The sequence below is a fragment of the Salmo trutta genome, chromosome 22 (assembly GCF_901001165.1).
Source record: "Salmo trutta chromosome 22, fSalTru1.1, whole genome shotgun sequence".
Classification (NCBI taxonomy): domain Eukaryota; kingdom Metazoa; phylum Chordata; class Actinopteri; order Salmoniformes; family Salmonidae; genus Salmo; species Salmo trutta.
In genome coordinates, this window is record NC_042978.1 from 11,569,913 (window position 1) to 11,595,409 (window position 25,497).

At 41.5% G+C, this 25,497-nt stretch overlaps 2 protein-coding genes across 3 annotated transcripts; one reads left to right on the plus strand and one right to left on the minus strand.

The window, feature by feature from the left end:
- Positions 1-7,808: 7,808 nt before the first annotated feature.
- On the minus strand, positions 7,809-9,844 carry LOC115158081 (growth arrest and DNA damage-inducible protein GADD45 beta). Its single transcript, XM_029706587.1, has 4 exons — positions 9,575-9,844; positions 9,289-9,390; positions 8,910-9,126; positions 7,809-8,752 (listed from the first exon to the last, which is right to left on the minus strand). The coding sequence occupies exons 1-4, from the start codon at positions 9,616-9,618 to the stop codon at positions 8,639-8,641; spliced, it is 477 nt and encodes a 158-aa protein (XP_029562447.1). The 5' UTR covers positions 9,619-9,844; the 3' UTR covers positions 7,809-8,638.
- A 551-nt stretch (positions 9,845-10,395) lies between these two features.
- LOC115158080 (survival motor neuron protein-like) lies at positions 10,396-24,324 on the plus strand. Of its 2 annotated transcripts, XR_003868617.1 has the most exons (6): positions 10,396-10,616; positions 13,044-13,169; positions 13,644-13,769; positions 13,949-14,053; positions 23,138-23,344; positions 23,523-24,322. XR_003868617.1 is itself a non-coding variant. In XM_029706586.1 (4 exons), exons 1-4 carry the CDS (start codon positions 22,773-22,775, stop codon positions 24,045-24,047), a joined length of 549 nt encoding a protein of 182 aa, XP_029562446.1. In that variant the 5' UTR covers positions 22,759-22,772; the 3' UTR covers positions 24,048-24,324. The 2 variants fall into 2 exon arrangements, 1 of the variants encoding a protein (XP_029562446.1); XM_029706586.1 differs by lacking the exons at positions 10,396-10,616; positions 13,044-13,169; positions 13,644-13,769; positions 13,949-14,053 and adding an exon at positions 22,759-22,778 and having other exon boundaries at positions 23,523-23,651; positions 23,841-24,324.
- The last annotated feature ends 1,173 nt before the right edge of the window (positions 24,325-25,497 follow it).

Here is a 25,497-nt window from a genome sequence, read left to right on the forward strand (position 1 = left end):
AAAGTAACAAATAAAAGTAACAAATAATTAAAGAGCAGCAGTAAAATAACAATAGTGAGGCCATATACATGGGGTACGGGTACAGAGTCAATGTGTGGGGGCACCAGTTAGTCGAGGTAAATGAGGTAATATGTATATGTAGGTAGAGTGATTAAAGTGACTATGGATAGATAATAACAGAGAGTAGCAGCAGCGTAAAAGGGGAGGGGGGGCAATGCAAATATCTGGGTAGACATTTGATTAGATGTTCAGGAGTCTTATAGCTTGGGGGTAGAAGCTGTTTAGAAGCCTCTTGGACCTAGACTTGGTACCGCTTGCCTAGCGATAGCTGAGAGAATAGTCTATGACTAATGTGGCTGGAGTCTTTGACAATTTATATGGCCTTCCTCTGACACCGCCTGGTATAGAGGTCCTGGATGGCAGGAAGCTTGGCCCCGGTGATGTACTGGGCCGTATGCACTACCCTCTGTAACGCCTTGCGGTCGGAGGCCGAGCAGTTGCCATACCAGGCAGTGATGCAACCCGTCAGGATGCTCTTGATGGTGCAGCTGTAGAACCTTTTGAGGATCTGAGGACCCATGCCAAATCTTTTCAGTCTCCTGAGAGGGAATAGGTTTTGTCGTGCCCTCTTCACAACTGTCTTGGTGTGTTTGAACCATGATAGTTTGTTAGTAATGTGGACACCAAAACAGCACGATTGGACAATAAAATTCACATGGCTGAGCTTGCTTTATGCAGGTTTGTAGCCCTGTCTTATGCAACTGTAGGCCTAATTAAAAAGTAACTCAGTCTGTGTCAGCTATTGTGTTTATTGATTAATTCCAGTTAATCATTTTGTATTAAAAAAGTCTAGGTATTCAGCCCAAATTTACCCTGGCCAGAGGGACAGTGCGCATAGTAGGCTAGACTATGCAGCTGCTGTTGTTAGTAGCCTACAGTTGATCAGACTGAAAAAGTGTCTCGTTTCCATGCAACACAGCATATCAGATCGCTAATGTTTAGGTGTATAGGCTGCTACATTTCTGTAAGGATTTTTTCTTGTGTCTGTCGTGAGTGATTTACTATCACTCTTGCTAAATAAATACCGGAGGAAAGTTGAGAGCTCGCCTCGATCTTTGTGGGTTGTTCCCTGCCCGCACGACCTGCGATTTCTGTGAATCTGATTGGTCAAGATACACAAAGCGCCTGTAGAAACACACGAATGTGAAGGACTCGGATGTGAAGTACAGATAACTTGTGCGCGAGTTGACAATTCGTGATGCAAATCGGTCTAGAAAAACAGTATGTTGGCCCTCTTTTTACTTTGGCGACAATATGTTTTATTAAACTAAATCAAAAGTGCTTTGGCAAATGCTGCGTGTGGCAAATGTGGCCTCACTTTTTCCGGCGGCCCTGCCTTGTGGTCCTCATCCTGCAGGCTTTCCTTAGTGATGACCCTTTAGCGCATAAGAAAGGGGACCATGGATGGAAGGGAATCGTGTAGCTACAAGTTATTAACCTGTTTGCAAGATGACAAAGTTACATTTTACAATCCTAAGGTTTTCACTCTAACATTTGAGAAAACATGCAACATCATGTAATATTTGATAGTCCATAACTGAAATATTTATGATCATGCCTGTAAGTAGCAGTCACAAACCACCTAGACCAGGCAGGATGATTTAGTTACCAATCTGACCGCAAATCCTGAGCTTTCGTAGTCATTATCTATTGTCATAAGGATTAGGCAATACAAAGACAAAATACCTAAAGTGCTGCTTGTTCGCCGTTGTTGATTCACTGGTGGAGGAAAGGTTGGTTATTTTTATGCTGAAAGACAAATTCCACAAAAATAGCTTAGCGTTAAAACATGTACACTACCGTTCAAAAGTTTGAGGTCACTTAGAAATGTCCTTGTTTTTTAAAGAAAAACATGTTTTTTTGTCCATTAAAATAACATCAAATTGATCAGAAATACAGTGTAGACATTGTTAATGTTGTAAATGACTATTGTAGCTGGAAATGGCAGATTTTGAATGGAATATCTACATAGGCGTACAGAGGCCCATTATCAGCAACCATCACTCATGTGTTCCAATGGCACGTTGTGTTCTGCTGCTTCACGGAATTGTTTTATTGCATTTTATAATGCAAGCTCTTATGTTAAATTATCTTTTATTTAGCTCCATTGTGTGCGCAAAAGCGAACGTGTGTGTGTGTGTCTTTAGCCTGCCTAACTGACTTCGCTCTGGAAAAGAGCGCCACTCTGGCTATGAAAATGCACCGTTTGAAAAACCTACTCTAGCGCACTTCCCTTCAAGACGCGCCACTCGGTCAGCATTCTTTGCATTCCAGCGGCGCTGCTGCCTATGCACGACGCGCACGACACAGAACCTCGGCGGAAATCGTAGGAGATTCTCGTTTTCTCATGAGTGAACCAGACCGTGTCGTGGTGATGATGTGTAATTAAACAACAATAACAAATATATGACAATAGAGCAAATAACTAGTATTTCCCTGTCCTGAGTGCCGTCCAGTATTATAACGTTGTCGTTCGCGGATATAATTGTCGTGATTTATTTATTTTTTTCTTAAAAAAGCCCGCCACATTACTCAGCACCAGAAATTCTCAATTTTGTTATGACTGATCATCTTCCTGTGACTGTGATGCTGTGCTGTGATGCAGCATCCAGTGTCTCAAATCCAACTTTACACGGGAAATGAAACTAGGACCGTTTGTTTTATGTCACATGACCTGGATTTTTAAAAATGTTAAGCCTTTTCCAGAAATTTGAATTAGACCAAAATTAATAACATTTTCTGAGGATGGTGCTGGACCATCCGACATAAAAAGAAAAGGGGACAGTTTCATGAAAACTCTTTAAATAAAGGTTAAAATCCAGGCCATGTGACGTGATTCACCAAAACACAGGGCCCTAGCAATGACGAATCCGCAGGACACCCATACGTGGTGGAATACATGACAGTAGCCAAGTGCGATTGGTTCAGGTTGTACTCATTATTTAACAAAGATAAAGACTAGAAACACTGATACAGAGCCAGCAAAGATGCTCTGGCTACCCCTTACCGTTTCTATGGCAATGTGACGCACACTTTACCGAGCCGCATTGTGTGTATGTGGCCATCTCACTCCATAAAAACAGAGCAGCAATAGATCTGGGCATGATGCTATGAGAATGAAGACTTCGAAAATAGCCCTCTGTCTCTGTAACAAAAAAATAGGCCTTCTATTTAAGGAATGCAAGAAACTCTGTTTTAAGATTTACCAGAGCTAATATTGTTGCTTTCTAGTGAAAAATCTTTACCTTACATGTCTACAGAATGAGACATATACAGTCTCTCATGTGCTTGCCTCGTGTATTCCAATACATCTTAAAAGCTAGAAGGGAGATTCAATTCTGGCTGTAGTAATGGCCATAAATGATGTCCACAAAATGACAATCAATATTTTTGCAAATGTTGAGACGAGAGAATATATTTTTCTCTCTCTCTCTCTCTCTCTCTCTCTCTCTCTCTCTCTCTCTCTCTCTCTCTCTCTCTCTCTCTCTCTCTCTCACACACGTGGAAAACTCTGTGACATTTGTTTGATGTCTGTCTGGTTGTCAGGACAGCCAGAACACAGGTATGATGCATATCTTGGAGCCACACACTGGATTCCATTTTATGCTCTAAACCACATGCTCTTCTGATAGAGAGTAAGCGTTTATGGCAAAGCCATCCCAGAATTACAATTTACATTTTTGTCAATGCTCTTATCCAGTGAGTGTATTAATTTTCATACTAGTCCCCCATGGGAATCGAAACCCACAACCCTGGCAACGCAAGCAACATGCTCTACCAACTGAGCCGCACAGGACCACTACTACTTAGGGTATCATTGGTTACGTGTAACTCCTGCCGATTAGTACGACGTGCTGCAGGGATAAATGACACAGTCTATTCTAAAGCCTTATCACACCAGTTTGGGGCCTATTTAGTCTCGGACACTGATCTGTGGTTGCCATAGTGACCTAATTATAGTGTATGTGAGTGTGTGTGTGAGACCAATGATCCCGCCGCACACCTACTACTAGGACTTCTTTCACGATTCACTTTCTCTCCCTGTCTATCCCCTTCTATTTTTGTCTGGACAGGATTCCCCAACCTCACTGATAGAAACCTGCAAGTGCAGTGACAGTGGTTTTAGATTAGGTTATGTTCACTGTTTGCACATATGTACAGTAACAGTCAAAAGTTTGGACACATCTACTCATTCAAGGGTTTTTATTTATTTATTTTTACTATTTTCTACATTGTAGAATAATAGTGAAGACATCAAAACTACGAAATAACACATATGGAATCATGTAGTTATCAAAAAAGTGTTCTTCAAAAATAGATTTTTCAAAGTAGCCACCCTTTGCCTTGATGACAGCTTTGCACACTCTTGGCATTCTCTCTACCAGCTTCATGAGGTAGTCACCTGGAATGCATTTCAATTAACAGGTGTGCCTTGTTAAAAGTTAGTTTGTGGAATTGATTTTCTTCTTAATGCGTTTCGGCCAATCAGTTGTGTTGTGACAAGATAGGGGTGGTATACAGAAGATAGCCCTATTTGGTAAAAGACCGTCCATATTATTGGCAAGAACAGCTCAAATAAGAAAATAAAAACGACAGTCGATCATTACTTTAAGACATGAAGGTCAGTCAATATGGAAAATTTCAAGAACCATCAAACGCTATGATGAAACTGGCTCTCATGAGGACCGCTACAGGAAAGGATGACCTAGAGTTACCTCTGCTGCAGAGGATAAGTTCCTTAGACTACCAGCCTCAGAAATTGCAGCGAAATAAATAAATAAACTGTTCAGAGGAGACTGCGTGAATCAGGCCTTCATGGTTGATTGCTGCAAAGAAACCACTACTAAAGGACACCAATAATAATAAGAGAATTGCTTGGGCCACGAAACACTAACAATGGACATTTGACAAGTGGAAATCTGTCCTTTGGTCTGATGAGTCCAAATTTGCGATTTTTGGTTCCAACCGTCGTGTCTTTGTGAGATGCAGAGTAGGTGAATGGATGATCTCCACATGTGTGGTTCCCACCGTGAAGCATGGAGGAGGTGTGATGGTGTGGGTGTGCTTTGCTGGTGACACTGTCTGTGATTTATTTAGAATTCCAGGCACACTTAACCAGCATGGCTGCCACAGCATTCTGCAGCGATACGACATCCCATCTGGTTTGCGCTTAGTGGGACTATCATTTGTTTTTCAACAAGACAATGACCCAACACACCTCCAGGCTGTGTAAGGGCTATAAGACCAATAAGGAGAGGGATGGAGTGCTGCAACAGATGACCTGGCCTCCACAATCACCCGATCTCAACCCAATTGAGATGGTTTGGCATGAGCTGGACCGCAGAGTGAAGGAAAACCAGCCAACAAGTGCTCAGCATATGTGGGAACTCGTTCAAGAATGTTGGAAAAGCATTCCAGGTGAAGCTGGTTGAGAGAATGCCAAGAGTGTGCAAAGCTGTCATCAAGGCAAAGGGTGGCTACTTAAAAGATTCTAACAAATATATATATTTTGCTTTGTTTCACACTTTTTTGGTTGCTACATGAATCCATATGTGTTATTTCATCGTTTTGGTGTCTTCAATATTATTCTACATGTAGAAAATAGTAAAAAAAAAAAAAAGATAAGAAAAACCTTTGAATTAGTAGGTGTATCCAAACTTTTGAATGTTACTGTATGTACTGTATATGTATAATGAAAGGTGTATCAGAGGACATACACTGAGTGTGCAAAACATTAGAAAAACCTGCTCTTTCCATGACATAGACTGACCAGGTGAATCCAGGTGAAAGCTATGAACCCTTATTGATGTCCCCTGTTAAATCCACTTCAATCAGTGTAGATGAAGGGGAGGAGACAGGTTAAAGAATCATTTTCAAGCCAAGACAATTGAGACATGCATTGTGTATGTGTGCCATTCAGAGGGTGAATGGGCAAGACAAAATATTTAAGTACCTTTGAATGGGGTATGGTAGTAGGTGCCAGGCGCAACGGTATGAGTATGTCAAGAATTGCAATGCTACTGGGTTTTTCACACTCAACATTTTCCGGTGTGTATCAAGAATGGTCCACCACCCAAACGACATCCAGCCAACTTGTCACAACTGTGGGAAGCATTGGAGGCAACATGGGCCAGCATAACTGTGGAACGCTTATCTTGTAGAGTCCATGCCCCGACAAATTGAGGCTGTTCTGAGAGCAAAATGGGGTGCAACTCAAAATTATGAAGGTGTTTTTAATGTTTTGTACACTCAGTGTAGTATAGCCTGCAGTATGTAAATTATGGACTGTAGATGTCCAGATAAGCTCGTTTCCCTCCCCCTTAAACCACTTCTGCAGCTTATTTTACTATATATTTCAGCTCTCTGTCCAATTTTTTGGAGAGAGAATTTGGACCTATTTGCCTATTACAACATCATTACTAGGCTACATCTCAACCCAGTGGCACCCTTGTCTCTCCGATGTACCAACCTGTCGTGATCCAAACCTTAAGCCTTATCTAGATCAGCCAACTGTCTGTTACCTGTGTCCCAGTCAGGCCAACAATAGATTGAGTGAACTGCCGTTAGTGACCATTTCTAGGACTAAGCTGTACCCTAGGCACACGAAAGGTCCAGGACAACTGCCAAGTCAAGCAAGTGTCCTGCATTTCTGGGCCTATATGGAGTCACAGCCCGTTCCGGGGCAGGGTGTCACAACAGTACTGGCCACCATGTTAAGGATGTCACATCCAGGATGTGAAGTAGTTACCAGTAAGCCAGGAGACATGTCTGCACCCTCAGCTATCTGTAGACCCAGATCTAGATACACTCTGTTTGCACAAGGGGTTTTGAAAGAGGATAAGTGCAGTCAACAGTATAAGGAAGGAGAATATACCACGAGCTATGCTGTAATCCTTTCTTCAGTTAGTGTTTCATTGAGGGCCTAGTGTGAGGGAAAATCTGGTTGAACTACGGTACAGCCCACCTGTTTGGTTGGTTCCTATTTGTCTTTTTACACAACAAAAGACCCATAACTGAAACTAGGTTTGACCTGTCTTTACACGAATTGCACTTGAAACTCTAACTCTGTTTCAGGTGAACGGATCCAATCTTTACGTAGACCGATTAGAAATTTTAGACCTTAGATGCTTCCAACTACCCGTGCATGGCGTTTGAGTGATGAAGGCTTTCTGGATATCAAACTGTAGGCTACTGTGGATGCATCACAGCATCAGAAAGCTACTGTCTGGCCTGAAGTAAACAGTACATCTCAACAATGTGCATGAAAGTACAAGATTGCATTTAATAATGGTGTTGTGAAGCCTACATTTTGGTGAGAAATAGCAAGACATTAGTTCATATGCACTAGGCTGGGTGTCATTTAAAACTCCAGCCGTGGAAAAACAATATATAGGCTACATTTGATGCAGGTGTTAATTCATGGCTGTATAGTTGTAATGGTATAAAGTATAAGTAAAGTATTGGAACTGTTTTAAGAAGTGTTGCTGATTCCATGTGTACATTACAGACAGGACACGGGTGAATATAAAAGACTCTGAATTGGTTCCCTATAACCTAATAGGTTAGGCCTACTAATTACTGTCTGATTGATTCCCAGCTGGAGTGAAGTTCATGTATGTGCAATACTGTACAGTAGGCCTAGGTTACCAGTAACAACGTTGGAGAACACTGAAACAGTACCCAAAGCACACCTCAGCAAATAATTGCACGCCCCCTTTCCCATAGGATAAAGCACTCAGAGAATTCAATTTCAGTTCAATAATTTATTCAAATAGGTTTAACATTCTATTCAACAATGCATTTCACTGTTATATATTACTCTGTTCAACTTAAATAATAGCAATACATTAGTTCATTGTGTCAATGTCAAATAAATGAATACATTGTTACATTGTGGCATTGTTACATTGTTTTGACCCTCTTAACAGGCAGCCACCTGGCTATGAGTGTAACCACAATACCCTATCAATATCTTTTACACAATACCCTATCAATATCTTTTACACAATACCCTATCAATATCTTTTACACAATAACAACCCTTAGGCATTGTTGCTCTGAAGACTTCTTCATTGCACTGTTACTCATAACATCCAACTGTAGAGCATTGCAGTCATTCACATTGCATTTGATCATAAACACACTGACTTCCACTTCAGAAAGCATAGGGTTAAACTCAGTTTCAAGTCTGTATTCTCATTGATACAGTTGCTTTGTCCCTCCTCTCAAATAACGAAACTGCAAGTGCGTTCCCACGCGATGCAGCCGCCCCCGGTTGTTCCAACATGGCTGGGAATACAGCAGCGAGATTTCTCTACAGTTCGTTCCTACGCCCCACTCCGGCCGACACTGTTCCTTTCCGCGAAGGAAGAGAGCGGGGTCAGATGCGTCATGGTTGTATGCGCATTGTCCATCGGAACCTTCGCATGCTCAACTCCGTCACTGGATAGCGGACCAGGGCAGGCAAACACAGGCATGTCGACGATGCCCCTTCTTGAACGCCTTTCTCATTCTTCAAGAATGACGACTTGTTTACTTATTTGAATCGCTTTCACGTTTCTCAGCGAGGGTCATTCGTTCAGCGCTCCTGCAGGGACAGGTAAGGTACCCATTGGTTCTTGCAGCGGCTCTCCTCGCAGTAGTTGCTGACATCCTGCAACGCTTGGCATTTCAGAGACTGGCACTGGGTGTTCTGTAGGCAAAAGGGGAGAGATGTCATCAGGAATGTCTTGAATTTGGAAATTGTGATGATATTAGATCATTTCGACGTATTCAAAATGAACAATTACGCACAAGGCCTATTGCCCGGTCAATGTAATCCCAATAAGAAGATAGGAGGATGTACTTACAGTGACAAGGATGCAGTGCAGATCATTGGGCTCGTTGCCGTTGCTGTCAGCGGTGCTTGGCTCGCCAAGAACCTGAGCGAGGCGCCTCATGCCGGAGACACGCAGTATGTTGATGTCGTTGTCGCAACAGAAGGCTTGGATGAGCGTGAAGTGAATCTGCAGTGGAATGACATCCTCGTCAGTCGCCAGAACACACAGCACAACACTGTCAGGATCACTGCAGAAAGAAAGGGAATAGTACATTAATGATCTGTTCTGTAAATATAGATACATATGGCGACAAAAGTCTTGCAATGCGCATCATGCTTGCAGCTATGTTACATTGACTCATATTATGGAATGGTCAATCATAGGATAGAATGGTCAATAATGTACTTACACATTCATCAGTTTTGCAGACTCGTAGACTCCCACAGTCAGGCAGTCTTGTTGCTGCGCTGCCACCAGCAGTTCTTCTAGTGCTTGATTCACGGTCTCCATCCTTCAAGAAAAATAAATTATGTTAGTTATGCACCACAATTGAGAATAGGCTACTAATACCTGGTGAATTCAGTACTGAGGCTATATGTGCTTCACGGTTCACTGCCAAACCATCTATTCTCAATGCACACTATGTTACAGCAAGATCTCGGCTATTGTGAGCGACAAATGTACAAGGAACTTACTTTTTCTCAGTGATATTGCATCCAACGAGTTCTTCCAGAGTCATATTGAAATCCGTAATTGTATAATCCACAAAGATATCCAGGATAATCTCCAATGAGTATATTCCCGAATCGAGGTTTGCAGAACGTCCTTGTCAATGAAGTAATCCAATACGATATAGGTTAACTTGCAGTGTTTCAGCGTACACTCGCTCGTTGTTTAATTGCAAAGTCCTTGTAATAGTTCTCCTGTCTGTGGCTCAGTGGTTTCTGACACAATCGTGCGAAACTCAACGGTTATAGCCGCTCTCGTCATGGGCGTGGAGCTACTCAGTCGCTACTTTTCTGATTGGTCCATTGGTACACATGGAATCCCTACTCTTTTCAACCATTGGCTGTTTACGCCAACGCATTTCGGGGACCCACGTGGGCTGTCTCAGAGAATCCCCCACCTTCCTCGCTCTGTATCAATTTGTTTACCTCTACGGAGTGCAATGGAATTAATTCCCCTAGCTTCTCCATTGCTGCCTATTTCTTCATACCGGGGTCGTCACTGTGATCATATCTATGAAAGTATGTTTGATTTAACATAAGATATATTGTTCCATTACATTTTTCAATACAAAACTTAATGCCGTTTTTTAATGCCAAAAATAACGTGACAAAGTCCGTTGGTTGATTGCACCGCAGTCAGAGGAGTTTGCAGAGAGGGATACATTGTTACCGTCCATGTTTGTTACCATAGCACCCGGCCTCCCTCTTGTTAACCCACGCGCAGCAAGCAGCCCATAGTACTGTACTGTGTAACCAAGATGCGTCCAGACAGTGAAACCAATGTAAATTACATTTTCTTGGGGTATCCACTCCCCTACCTTTATTTCTGAAACTCGTTTTATCTTCTAGAATGTGGCCGAAATTCTGCAGTGAACTCAGCTACCTGGAACTTTCATCACCTATACCTAGCTTGTAGTTCCACCATGGCAAATTGCATCTGCAGTCACAGGATCTATTCGTGGATTGTGTTATCCTATCTATTACGACATCTCACCTTACAGACAGACAGGTAAACTAGGCTACTCCATTCGTCTCAATTATAACTTCTTCCATCCATATGTTGCATGATACTGAAGGCTACTTACTGTATGGGCCTATGAATGCTTATTACATTGTTATTATTAGCCAATACTCTCGGGAATAGTTTTCAATTCTATATTTTTAAGGCCTGTTCCATCTATACAGTATGGTGATTGTAAGAAAGAATAGTGGGTTTTCACATCAGATTGCTCACCACGAGTCGCCCCTCAGTGGACTCAGTGCTGCATCGCAAGGAAACTGCAAGTTGAAACATGTAACAAGTTGCAACTCTTATTGTCCCCCCTTATGCCCCATGCTGAATTGTGTCATGAGACCAAGACCAAGCGCTCACATTCTACTGAAAAAGCCACATTTCTGCAGATAATGCAGATACTCTGCAGATGAAATCCATATGGATAAATTAGACTGCTTACTAATTTGTATAAATATATAACTTTTAAATAAACCTCGTGTTATTGTTCAACTCCAAGGGCTACATATTTTAATAGTCATATTTGCTCAAAACTTTAATTGTTTGCTTAATCATGTACCTAATGAGAGTGCCAGAACAGTGATTAGAAAGCCGTATGTACAGTGAGGCTATATAATAAAACGTCATTCTTCTTAGCGTGGAGCGCCATTTCGTGGCCAATTGAATATCTACACTCTCGAAGACTGATGTTGATTCAGACTAGTCGCGCTTTACACAGTATCAAGTGTGGCCCGGTTTGGAGACGCTTGGAGACGTCGCGCTGATTTGTTCCCTGATCTGCTCTCAATTCTGATATCACGCGTTTCACGCTAAATGAATGTCAACCAAATAGACAATGGGACAATTAGCAGCCACTACTTGATACTGCAGTAGTGTAGTTCAGGTTTGATAGGCTTATATCATAAATTGTCAAGCGACTGGAAAGGCTTATCTTGAGCTGTGAACAGCGCAGTTGTGATGATATCAAATTATAGCACACTAGTCCCCAAATACAATCTATTTCGGATAGGCTATCGATACCGCCTGTAATCATTTTGATATATACAATAGATGTTCTTCTTCTCTTGGTGACGATGTCATGCATTGTCAACTTTGTAACAGTTGATCAATTCCTTGATGAATCGACGGATTATGTTATTGACACATAGATGTGACTGCTTAGCCTATACTTGATCATTAGTATTTCTGGGCCCCGAATTTAGGGACTCATATCTGTGTGAAACTCTAGTCACAGATGAAAGTGAACGTTCTAAACTTTTGCCCGAGCCCCTTCCGAACGGTATCTGATTATGAGGGGGGAATTGCGTGCTTTAAAAAAAAGTACTTTTGGTAGACCTGCAGCTTGTAATACACAGGTCTCGCGTTCTTCATCTGGGGTTCATGGCAAGACGCCCTAGGAACTCACTGTGGTTATCCTAACATACGGTAATTAATATTGAGGGCCAACTAGAACTCTGACTTTCCGACCTTAAGATCATTGACGTCATGATTTGACCCCGTATTTTTCCGAGTTGCCAGTTGTCTTGAACGCACCATTAATGTAAGCCTAATTGTGTTTTCAAGATTACTGGGAACTTGGGAAAAAAAAGTGGCCAAATCATGACCTTCAAGTCGGAGCTCTAGAAAGATGCCAGAGTTTCCTACTTGGAATTCCGAGTTGGATGACGGTTCAAAACAAATTTTCCCAATCGGAGCACGTTTTCCCAAGTTTCCAGTTGTCTTGAACACACTGAAGTCGGAAGTCGGAGATTTCTATTTGCCATATATTTTTAACTGTGCTTTTTCACAAAAGTTCTGAACCTACAGAACTATATACATTTTACAAACACAATATATTTTACATTAGTTATCTTTGTTTTTTTGGTTTTAGTCCCACCCTTCAGCTCCACTCAACCCCTCTCATCTATCTCTTAACAACATTTTTACATTTACATTTACGTAATTTAGCAGACGCTCTTGTCCAGAGCGACTTACAAATTGCAGTAGTACTTTGCGTTTCCCATAGTCTGTTCTGGACTTGGGGACTGTGAAGAGACCTCTGGTGGCATGTCTTGTGGGGTATGCATGGGTGTCTGAGCATTTTAAACTGACAGCTCGGTGCTTTCAACATGTTAATACCTCTCACAAAGACAAGTAATGATGCAGTCAATCTGTCCTCTACTGCGAGCCAGGAGAGATTGACATGCATGTTATTGATGTTAGCTCCCCGTGTACATTTAAGGGCCAGCCCTGCTGCTCTGTTCTGGGCCAACTGTAATTTGCCTATGTCCCTCTTTGTGGGGGCAATACTTTGACTGAGCAGTAGTCCAGGTACGACAAAACTAGGGCCTGTAGAACTTGTTTTGTTGATGGTGATGTCTTGAAACGAAAAACAGTACATGAATATCACCCTAATGAATCTCCTTTGTTTCATTCATACTTCAGAGCTTAAACAATGCAAAAGAGAGTAGTGAGAAGCTTTGCGACGATCTACAGAAACTGTTTGAGTCAGAACTGTCCGAATCTTGTGTGCCAGGTCTGGAACCAGTTGACCCAAGGGCAAACTCCAAGGTAATAAGTCTATGGATAGAAGACGTTTTTGGGGTGTGTCGGCTTGAAGCTTTTTTTCATGATCTTTGATTTGGTCTCTGAGTCTCTAAATGTTTTGTGGTCAGAGGATGGCCCCTTCTAACTCATGACATTCACCCCTTGTGAATCGAAGATGGGAGGCACGTGTTAAAACCAAAAACAAATATCATGAATGTCTCCTTCATGTCTGGCTGCCTTTCAGATTATTTTGTGCCCAATAAAAATGAATGGTAAATAATGTATTGTGTCATTTTGGAATTACTTTTAATATAAATAAGAATAAAATATGTTTTTAAACACTTCTACATTAATGTGGATGCTACCCTGATTACAGCTAATCCTGAATGAATTGTGAATAATGATGAACGAGAAAGTTAGAGGGTCAAATATCATACCCCCAATGATCAAATAACGAATCCTGCATTTTCTCCTGTAATATTTGTTTAATCCTTTTAGAGCTGTAATGATGAAAAAGAGAGCAAAGAGAAGCTTGGAAACAACCAACCGAAATTGACAGACACAAAACTCCCCAAATCTCATGTGTTGAGTAAGGTGCCGGTTGAACCAAGGGCAAACTCAAAGGTAATCAGTTAGGCTATACGGGAGACTTGAGATTTTTGGGATGTGGTCAGCAGATGGCACCTTCCAAGTCATGAGATTCATCCTTGTGAATTGATGATGGGAGGAATGTCTTAAAACCAAATAGAAAAACACATTTCCAAAACGGAATCCTGAATAATCTCCATTGTTTCATCTTTTAGATGGATGAAAAATAGCGGGATGAGAAGCTTGCAGACAATCCACAGACACTGTCTGAATCATATGTGCCAAGCAAAGGACCAGTTGACCCAAAGGCAAACTCAAAGGTAATCAATTAGGCATAGGTTGAAAATGAACACATTTTGGAATATGTAGGTATGAAGCTTTTCCACAGTACTCTTTGTGATTCTTTCAATAGTGGGAGGTAGGGTCCCATTTAGAGGTCGACCGATTGTGATTTTTAAACGCCGATACCGATTTATTGGAGGACCAAAAAAATCCGATACCTATTAATCGGACAATTTTTTAAAAATTAAATGTTATTATTATAAAATATATATATATTTGTAATAATGACAATTACAACAATACTGAATGAACAATGAACACTTTTATTTTAACTTCATATACATAAAATTAATTTAGTCTCAGATAAATAATGAAACCTGTTCAATTTGGTTTAAATAATGCAAAAACACAGTGTTGGAGAAGAAAGTAAAAGTGCAATATGTGCCATGTAAAAAAGCTAACGTTTAAGTTCCTTGCTCAGAACATATGAAAGCTGGTGGTTCCTTTTAACACGAGTCTTCAATATTCCCAGTTAAGAAGTTTTAGGTTGTAATTATTATAGGAATTATGAGGCGTCGACTATTTCTCTCTATACCATTTGTATTTCATATACCTTTGACTATTGGATGTTCTTATAGACACTTTAGTATTGCCAGCCTAATCTCAGGAGTTGATATGCTTGAAGTCATAAACAGCGCTGTGCAATAAGGCATTGCGAAGAGCTGCTGGCAAATGCAGTAAAGTGCTGTTTGAATGAATGCTTATGAGCCTGCTGCTGCCTACCACTGCTCAGTCAGACTGCTCTATCAAATATCAAATCATAGACTTAATTATAATAAACACACAGAAATATGAGCCTTTGGTCATTAATATGGTCAAATCTGGAAACTATCATTTAGAAAACAAAACGTTTATTCTTTCAGTGAATTCGGAACCGTTCCGTATTTTATTGAACGGGTGTCATCCCTAAGTCTAAATATTGCTGTTACATTGCACAACCTTCAATGTTATATCATAATTATGTAAAATTCTGGCAAATTAATTACGGTCTTTGTTAGGAAGAAATGGTGCGGCCAAAACTGCCGCATGACTCTGCTTGCACTGAACGCAAGAGAAGTGACACAATTTCCCTAGTTAATATTGCCTGCTAACATGCATTTCTTTTAACTAAATATGCATGTTTAAAAATATATACTTCTGTGTATTGATTTTAAGGAAGGCATTGATGTTTATGGTTAGGTACATTTGTGCAACGATTGTGCTTTTTTTGCGAATGTCCTTTTGTTAAATCATCACCCATTTGTTGAAGTAGGCTGTGATTCGATGATAATTAGCAGGCACCACTTTGATTATATGCAACGCAGGACAAGCTAGTTAACCAAGTAATATCAACCATGTGTAGTTAATTAGTGATTATGTGAAGATTGATCGTTTTTTATAAGATAAGTTTAATGCTAGCTAGCAACTTACTTGGCTCCTTGCAGCCACAAGGTCCTTTAGATGCTGCACTCGCGTAACAGGTGGTCAGCCTGCCAGTCTCCTCGTGGATTGCAACATAATCGGCGTCCAAAAAGGCTGATTACCGATTGTTATGAAAACTTGAAATTGGCCCTAATTAATCAGCCGTGCCGATTTAATCGGTCGACCTCTAGGCCCATTGCAAGTCTGTGTGGTCAGAAAATGGCTTGGTTTACCCTGCCACCCTGGTTTGGTTGGAGGGTGCGCGCTGCAGGTGAAGTTTGACAACTACGGAAATGAGGAAGAGCTGGACCAGAGTGCCCTGCTACCTGAAGCTGCTGACCAGCCCAAGAGGAAGAAAAGGATGAGCCATACGCAACAAGAGACTTTGGGTGTATTTACTAGGAATCAAACTGAAGCAAACCGATGGAAATGGAACGAAGCGGGGAGGGATGTACCTGAGTTTGTCCAATAGAAACACGATTCATCCCTTGTTTATCAATATTAAAACAAAAACAAACCGCATGAATGTCTCCTCCATGCCTTAGTGTTGCGTCTCTTCTCGCAGAGACATGGTCATTTGTGCTCATCCCTTCCCTCCTTTTTTTTTGTTTAAAGTGTTTTAAAGTTGCGATCCTCCTCAATCAACCACATTTTTTTGTGGTATTAAATCAGATGGCTAATAATGAGGCAAATAACAGTACTATGGCTGTTAGTTTTAATCACTTTTGTTGTTGTCGTGAAACGCACCAAACAAGCTGTCGACCTAACCCACAAGAGATATAGCGATCCACAACCGTGAATATCATACACAAGATGTCCTGCTTAATCGCTGACCCTGTGATGCAAGTCTTTACTACAATGGAAATCTCAATCAACATTCTCCCAAGAAAAGGCATCTAAACCAAGGAAGCGTGGTAGTAAAGGAGGAATTCAGAATCCGATTAAAAAAACCTTTCATCTATTTTCTATGGCAATGTACAAAGCGTAAGGAATAAGACTGAGGAGCTACGGGCTTGTACCCAATACCTCTGAGTACCGACAATCCCGCCTGATCTGTCCATCTGAGACCAGGCTTACGGAACAGGATCCCGACTCCGTTGTGGAGCTGGATGGCTACACAATGGTTAGAATTCGACCGAAACATCAACTCCTGTAGGAGAAAAGGTGGAGGAGTTTGTGCATTCGTCAACAGGAAATTCCATATTACAACCAAGCACCAGGTCTCTACTAAAGACGTTGAACTCCTTGCTCTTAACCTACGGCCATATTACCTGCCACGGGAAATAAATCAGGTCCGACTATTTGTTTACATATCCCCCTCTGCTGACACCCAAGTCGCTGCCTTGAGACATGACCTAGTATCCCAGGCTGAGACAGTTACCTGAAGCAGTAAAGCTAATCATGGGAGGCTTTAGCATGTGCAATGGGAGGCTTTAACATGTGCAGTCTATCTGAACATTTACCGTCATACCAGCAATATGTTACATGTCCTAACCAAAATGAGGTCTGTATGGACCTCTTATGGTAACATCCCAGGTGAGTATTGTTCCTAGGCACTACCCAATCTCAGGGGTTGGGATCATAACATGGTTCAGCTCATCCCAGTCTACAAACCGTGACTGCAAGGAGAGAAGGCTGAAAAGGTGGATATTAAAAAGCTGGACTCCTGAAGCCCTCAAGGACTGTTTTGAGTCTACTGACTGGGCAACCCTGACAGATAGCGCTGATGACCTGGAATATACATCAGTTTCTGTGAGGATCTCGTTATTCCCAAAAAGAAAGTCAGCATCTTCTCTAATAATAAACCGTGGGTAACTCGGAATTATAAGAGCTCCTCAACAAGAAAAAAAGTGTTTTTAAATCAGATGGCAGTAAAGAGGAAAGAAATATTCATAGGAGACTCAAAAGCAAAATCAAGAAGTGCAAGGCAACATACAAAGACGACAAATTAGAAAACCTTTTTTAAGGACAAGGACAGTAGGAATGGCTGGCAAGGCTTTGTAGCCATTACAGGCTAGAAACCTAAGAGACATTGTGTGACTGTCGAAAATGACCTTGTTTTTGCAAATGATTTGAACAGTTTCTATTGTAGGTTTGGCATGTGATTTTACATCGCAGCAGAAAGTGGCACTGGACAGTATAGGCAGCATACCTGGGTGGCGTGGTCTAAGCAACTGCATCGCGGTGCTAGAGGCATCACTGCAGACCCAGGTTCGATCCCAGGCTGTATCACAACCGGCCGTGATCGGCAGTCCCATAGGGCAGCGCACAATTGGCCCAGCGTTGTCCAGGTTAGGGGAGGGTTTGGCTGGGGTAGGCCATCATTGTAAATAAGAATTTGTTCTTAACTGACTTGCCTAGTTAAATAAATACAAATAAAGTAAATACCAGCTGTTGATATACAGAGCTCAGTGAATGACGTCAAGCAATGCTTTCAACGTGTCAACCCACAGAAATCGTTTGATCCAGACGGTGTCAGCAGCAAGGAACTTCAGGCATGCGCAGACCAGCTCGCATTACCATTCCAGAAGCTGTTCCAGCTGTCACTGGACAGTGGGATAAATCCAGACTTATGTTGAAAAAGTCGCTGATTGTCCTAATACTTCAAAACAGCAGGCCAAAAGAAAATAACGATTTGCGCCCTGTAGCCCAGACGTCTGTAGCTATGAAATGTTTTGAAAAAATAACTAAACAAATTCTCTCTGGTCTCTCATCCCAACTACGATGAACAAAAATATAAATGCAACATTTTAAAGTTTTGGTTTCATGAACTGAAATAAAAGATCCCAGAAATGTTCCATTACGCATAAAAAAAGCTTAGTGTTGTCCACAAATTTGTTTAAATCCCTGTTAGTGATCATTTCTCCTTTGCCAAGATAATCCATCCACCTGACAGGTGTGGCATATCAAGAAGCTGATTAAACAGCATAATCATTACACAGGTGCACCTTGTGCAGGGGACAACAAAAGGCCACTTTAAAATGTGCAGTTTTGTCACACAACACAATGCCACAGATGTCTCAAGTTTTGATGGGGGCATGCAATTGGCATGCTGACTAAAGGAATGTACACCAGAGCTGTTGACAGAGAATGTAATATTAATTTCTCTACCATAAGCCGCCTCCAACATCGTTTTAGAGAATTTGGCAGTACCTCCAACCGGCCTCAACCCACAGACCACGTGGATGGCGTTGTGTGGGCGAGCGGTTTGCTGATGCCAATGTTGGGAACAGAGTGCCCCATGGTGGGGTTATGGTATGGGCAGGCATAAGAAACGGACAACGAACAGAATTGCATTTTATCAATGGCAATTTGAATGCAAAGCGATGCGTGACAAGATCCTGAGGCCCATTGTCGTGCCATTCCTCCACCGTCATCACCTCATGTTCAGCATGATAATGCAAGACACCATGTTGCAAGGATCTGTACACAATTCCTGGAAGCTGAAAATGTCCCCGTTCTTCCATGGCCTGCATACTAACCAGACATGTTACCCATTGAGCATGTTTGGGATGCTCTGGATCAACGTTCACAACCGCCAATATCCAGCAACTTCGCAAAGGCATTGAAGAGGAGTGGGACAACATTTCACATGCCACAATCAACAGCCTGATCAACTCTATGCGAATGAGATGTGTTGCGCTGCATGAGTCAAATGGTGGTCACGCCAGACACTGACTGGTTTCCTGATCCACACCCCTATCTTTTTTTTAAAGGTATGTGTTACCAGCTGATGCATATCTGTATTACCAGTCATGTAAAATCCATCGTTCAGGGCCTAATACATTTTTTTCAATTGACTGATTTCCTTTATATGAACTGTCCAGTAAAATCTTTGAAATTGTTGCGTTTATAATTTTGTTCAGTATAGATCCAAACCAATACGCCTACCGTACCTCCAGAGGTGTTGATAATGCGTTACTAGTTATGCTGAACAAGATCTATGAAAATTTAGAAAAGGCAAATAGCCTAGTGAAAATTGTGTTCATTGACTCCAGTAGTGCGTTTAACACCATCCAACCCCCCCTACTGGTGGATAGGCTGGTGAATTTTTGTGTCAACTCTCTACTGATCAAGTGGATTAATAGTTTCCTTGTGAAGTTTAACGCCGCCATCGCTACATCTAGAACGGTGAATACGGGAGCCCCGCAAGGTTGCGTACTTTCACCGATACTGTACACAAACGATTATCAAGCCTCTGACTCAGACCCCACATTCTTTAAATACGAAGATGACACCGCTGTTGTGGGTTTCCTCCTCCTAGACCTAGCCTCCCTTCAAGGTTTTGAGAGAGAAACGGCAAAATTCATCCAGTAGTGCGCATATAACTTTCTTGAAATAAACAAGAGATGGAAATGGATTTCAGAAGGAACAAAACTACACTACCCCCCCCCCACGAAGATCAATGGGGAATCAGTCAATAGAGTGACCACATGCAAATACCTGGGAATCGAAATAGACAAACTGAAATTCAATGACTATGCCGTTACAAAGATAAAGAAATTGCAACAGTTTTTTGTTATTTTTTTACGCAAATTGAACCATTTTAATGTCGACCGTCATATCCTACCAGTGCTCTATAAATCTGTCCTGCAGAGTGTGCTGTCCTTTTGGTCTGATATGCATGTTTGAAAGACCAAGTCAAGCTTCAGCGCTTGATCAAGACGGCGGGAAGGATACTTGGTAAAGATCAAGAATCAGCCACCAACCTGTAAACAAAACTCATCCTCCTAAAAGTCCCCTTCACTCAACTCAGTCACAGCAGCAGCCGGACAAGGGGAAAGAGACTTCTTCAAAAGAAGATCAAAACAGATAGACATGGGGACTCTTTTATCCCAACAGCCATTAGGCTGTACAATGGATAGTCTGTTGGTCCCTCCAGTATTCAGCATATTGCACTGTCACTATAAATCTGTAGGCTATAGCACTTTCAATAAATTCTATTGGGTAGTTTCTGTGTGTTTATGTACTGTCTTGTTAAGCACATGACCAAATGAATTTCCCCCTTGTGGGATAATCAAGTTGATCTGAATCTGAACCTTCATCAGAAGAACAATCATCAAATAACGACTCCTAAATTATCTCAAGTGTTTAGCCTATATTCATTTGGCAGCTTGGGCTGTGGCGGTCATTCAATTTTGTCAGCCTATTATTGTCATGCAAAAGGCTGCCGGTCTCACGGAAATGAAGTTATTTAACATAAACACGTTTAGCATCTCCAGGCCTCCCCACGCATACAAGCCTCTGACGCACACCTTTGGAACATTTACATGAAAAAAAAGAGTCTAAATCCATTTAATATAGACCATCACAATAAATCCATAATTTATTTTAGGCATATCTAAAGGAACATTATGATATGAAGAAAGTGTTTTTCAAAAGGACAGAATATGAGTTGGTCTACTGTATGTTATCTGGCTATGCGCTATCCTATTGGCTGTAGGCTTGTTCATTTAGCAGACAATATATGCTTAAGTCCCATGACATTATTATCATATATGATTTTATATAGTAAGAATAGATTTTGAACTTAGCTGAGTTAAATAGAATATGTTTCCCATTCCGGAGCGTGGGCGCATATGAAGTGGCTATGTTGAGCGTAAATGTGATCATCTCAAACCGGTCCTGTATGCTAGATTTAGAGTTATTTGGCAACTTCAGTTGTGAACGATACAAACCTTTAGAACGTCTTAGAATCAAAACCTATATGGGCTGAATGATGTGATTATAGGCTATTGATGATTTGAGAAGGCCGCAAAGAAAGTTCCTTGTCACAGGCTGCACACTCTGTTCTCTCATCAAGTGATCACATTATCACCCATCAGACTATTCTCAATTTAATCTTGTCTTTACTAATATGTGAAATTAGTTTAGATTTAGAATGGCCCATTTATCAAATGGGCAAGGGGGGGAAAAGACATGTCATCCTTAGGGCACTCAAATAGCTGCTTTCTGGCCAGTTTGTTTTTCAATCATGGCTGGTAGGCTACTCTGGTTATTTCACTCCACACATCAACAACCACTGTTTGAGGAGCATGCAGCATCGTGCTGCGCGACAGGTGATATACCATCCAAACTCACTATAATTGTAGGGTAACTCTGTAAGCCTCCCCGCACAATCAATTAACTTACAGCATCGCCTAGGCCTACATGTTCTTACCCAGATTCATGGATAGGAAGTTTTGGAGTTTAGCATAACGTAACCAGTCCATCCAGTATGCATAATAATACAATCCACACTCAAAGGCGATTCGTTTTTTTTTTGTGTGTGTGTAGGCTAGACCAAATATGTACCAAAGACATCTTAAATCTGTTTTTGTTTTTCTGGTGTGTGTGTAATATGCGGTAGGCTATGTATTGTATAACAGCACCATTTAAAAAAAATTAAATAATTATCGGGGTTGGGCTCATATATAGGCCTATGTGCAGGCATAAGCTCCAATAGACGTATAGGTGTTTGAATTAATCATCACCTTAGGAAGCACTGTCTATTTGTAGTTAAGTTAGGCTTTCAAACAACATCCACAACAACCATGTTGTTAATCCTCTTTCACTAATCACAGCGGGGTGAGTTTTTTTAAAAGCACAATACTGTTTTGATGATAAATGTTTGTGATTTCTGATTATATTTGCATTGATGTCAGAGTGGTTAGAGGGACAATAGAGCCCTGAGTACCAGGCCATTTAGCAACCTAATGGTTGTTAGCGAGTTAGGTACTACCAACGCATGTCCAGAGTGCATAAGAGAAGATTACTGGGACTCAATGCTCACATGGAATTTTACTGGGTGTGGAGAGTAATACGGTTACCTTAACGGCCTTAGCAGAGACATGTTTTTTTCGGTCAGAGGGACAATTTACAACGTATATTTGTAGCAAGTAGAATTTGATGCATTCAAAGTCTTTGGGTTTTTCAATGGTAAATGCAGATGAGCAACCCCATGCTTCGGCCTAAAGCCACTATGCTGCATCAGTTGAGCTAAAAGTTATAGTGGTTTTAAAGGGAAAATTATATTTCAGATGGTGTTAATTTGAATTTATTTTTGAGTAGAATGTCCGTTTTAAAAAGTCACCAGAAGTGATCTTCTCCCCCCGCTACCTTTGCCAACGCTACTGAATAAAATCCTAGGAGAAACACTGAACTCCTTTTGTATTTCTTTCATCCTTTAGAGATGTCATGATGAAAAAGATGGCGAAAGAGAAGCTTGGAGACAACGAATCAAAACTCCCCGACTCTCAACAAACTTTTGCTTAGGGCCCTGAAAGGCTAGAGCCGGCTCTGACCGCATGTGTGGGTATGGATGTGGGTACACAGACCTGCGAGCCACTGCGTACAGATTTTTTGTGGTCCCCACTCCCATCAAAGTTGGCCATCCCTGAGTTAGGCTATACAGAAGACTGAGATTGTGGCATGTGGTCAGCGGATGGCCCCTTCCAAATCATGAGATTCAACCAAAACCAAAAAGCATGAATTCTGCCTTTTTATGTCTTCATCAGGAGAACACTTTGTTCTTGTAGCAAAACGTGCTACGGTGTAAAAATGTTTTGCAACGGTGTGTGACTAATAAAGAAACCCATGGTAAAAGATTCATGATAGCACTGTTAACTTGACTTCTTTTCAGTTCCTTTTCTCAAGCTTGCTTTTATTACTATGTGTACCAGGTGTGGAGGCTGGGCTACCGGTGTCGTGCGGTGTACTCCGAGGATGGCCTGGTCTACCCAGCGGTGCTGGTGTGGTTGAGAGGCGAACGCTGCCGGGTGAAGTTTGAAGGCTACGGGAATGAGGAAGAGCTGGAGCTGAGCACCCTGCTATCTCCAGATGAACTGGGAGGCCACAGAGGAAGAGTTGATGCCAAAGTGCAACAAGGGGTAACACTTCACTTGAACATTCATTTTTGGCCTTGTATGACAGATGGAATAAGTGTTACTTGTAGGGTCATCATTTTATAGTATCAAAGTTTACATTACCACAAACATGTCAGTCAATCCAGTATATGGATAAAGCAGTGCGTGGGTCTGCCCAATAAGGCAATTCTCTTGTCCCTAGGCTGTTGATGGATTCAGGCCCACTAGTAACAACATCGCTGATTGGAAGAGGAAGGAAAGAGATTGGAGGACACCTCAACAAGAGGGACGAGAGGAGCTGTCCTTACCTCAGCCACCTAAGTTTGCTCCAGTGAGTCTGGGTGCTGTTCCCTCTGTTTCAGGACATCTGGAATGCATTGTTGACCAATGGTCATGCTTTACTGAGGTCTGATGTTTACTGATAAGGAAGTTTGAATTCAATTATTTCAGCCTTGTCACTATGGCATGTGACTTCTAATATTTGTTGTACGTTTTGTGTGTGTGTGTGTGTGAGATTTAGGGAAAAGACTATGGCAAAAGCAGCTATGACTTTGGCAAGGAGCATGGGGATAAGAAGAAGCCAAGTGGCCAGCGAGAGGTACCAAGTGGCCGAAGAGAGGAACCAAACAATCACCCCTTTTCCTTCTTTCCTCTAGTGCCACCGCCCAAGGACTCTTTGGTGAGGCTGTTTGCTGTGTGTGTTCCTTACCTACATGTCTATCTTTAACCTGTGTGAGACTGTTGTTTTTATTTCTTATCTATTGGTCACCTAATACCTTATATATATTTGTTGTTGTTTTTTTAACATAGAAATTGCACTGTTTGTTAGAGCCTGTAAGTAAGCATTTCACTGTAACGTCTACACCTGTTTGTATTCGGCGCACGTGACAAATAAACTTTGATTTGATTGGCTACCTCCAGTCGGTACATCCAACAAGAATAATGTTATTCAATGTCTGTGGTATTATGTCGTGGGTGTGCAATAAATTTAGTTATAAATAAGAGATACTCAGTTTGTATTTAATTTAAGGTGCCTTCGAAAGTATTCAGACCCCTTGACTTTTGCTACATTTTGTTAGGTTACAGCCTTATTCTAAATTGTTTTCCCCCCCTCATCAATCTACACACAGTACCCCATAATGACAAAGCAAAAACAGGTTTTCAGAAATGTTTGCTAATTTATATATTTTTTTAACCAACTTAAATATCACATTTACATAAGTATTCAGACCCTTTACTAAGTACTTTGTTGAAGCACCTTTTGGCAGCGATTACAGCCTTGATTCTTCTTGGGCATGAAGCTACAAGCTTGGCACACCTGTATTTGGGGAGTTTCTCCCATTCTTCTCTGCAGATCCTCTCAAGCTCTGTCAGGTTGGATGGGGAGTGTTGCTGCACTGCTCTTTTCAGGTCTCTCCAGTTATGTTCGATCGGGTTCAAGTCCAGGCTCTTGCTGGGCCACTCAAGGACATTCAGAGACTTGTCCCGAAGCCACTCCTGCGTTGCCTTGGCTGTGTGCTTAGGGTCGTTGTCCTGTTGGAAGGTTCTCCTTTGCCCCAGTCGGAGGTCCTGAGTGCTCTGGACCAGGTTATCATTAAGGATCTTTCTGTACTTTGCTCCGTTCATCTTTGCCTTGATCCTGACTAGCATTGTATTATCTATAATCATTAGGCTACCATAATAATCAAAATATGCCTTAATTGATATGAGATTTTAGACTACATTTATATTAGATTCAAAATAAAGTCTATTTGCGCAGAGAATATAGATTTGTATCAGATTGAAAATGTAGGTCAGCAATGTGTGACGACCCTCCCACTCTGTCTGCTGTATTCTTTCTCTTTGCTCTTGTTTTCCTTATTAGGATGCCGGTGGGCGGAGCCGGAAGGGTCGTCAGCGACATGGGACACACCTGGGCCCGGGTGTGTCCCAGGATAAATACAGCACTTCCCCCATTCATGGAGGAGACTCTCCATGCAGACACCTTTATAGATTTTGTTGTGGTGTTTTTGTGGCCTTTTGTTTGCTTTTGCACCTTTCAACACCCCGCATTATCACATTTATGCATGCAAAAACTCACACTACTGATTACACACACCATTGTTAATTGTATTTAGTTTACTTTAATAAATATATTTTGTTATTCCTTGTCTCCATGTTGTCTCCCTTTTGTTACG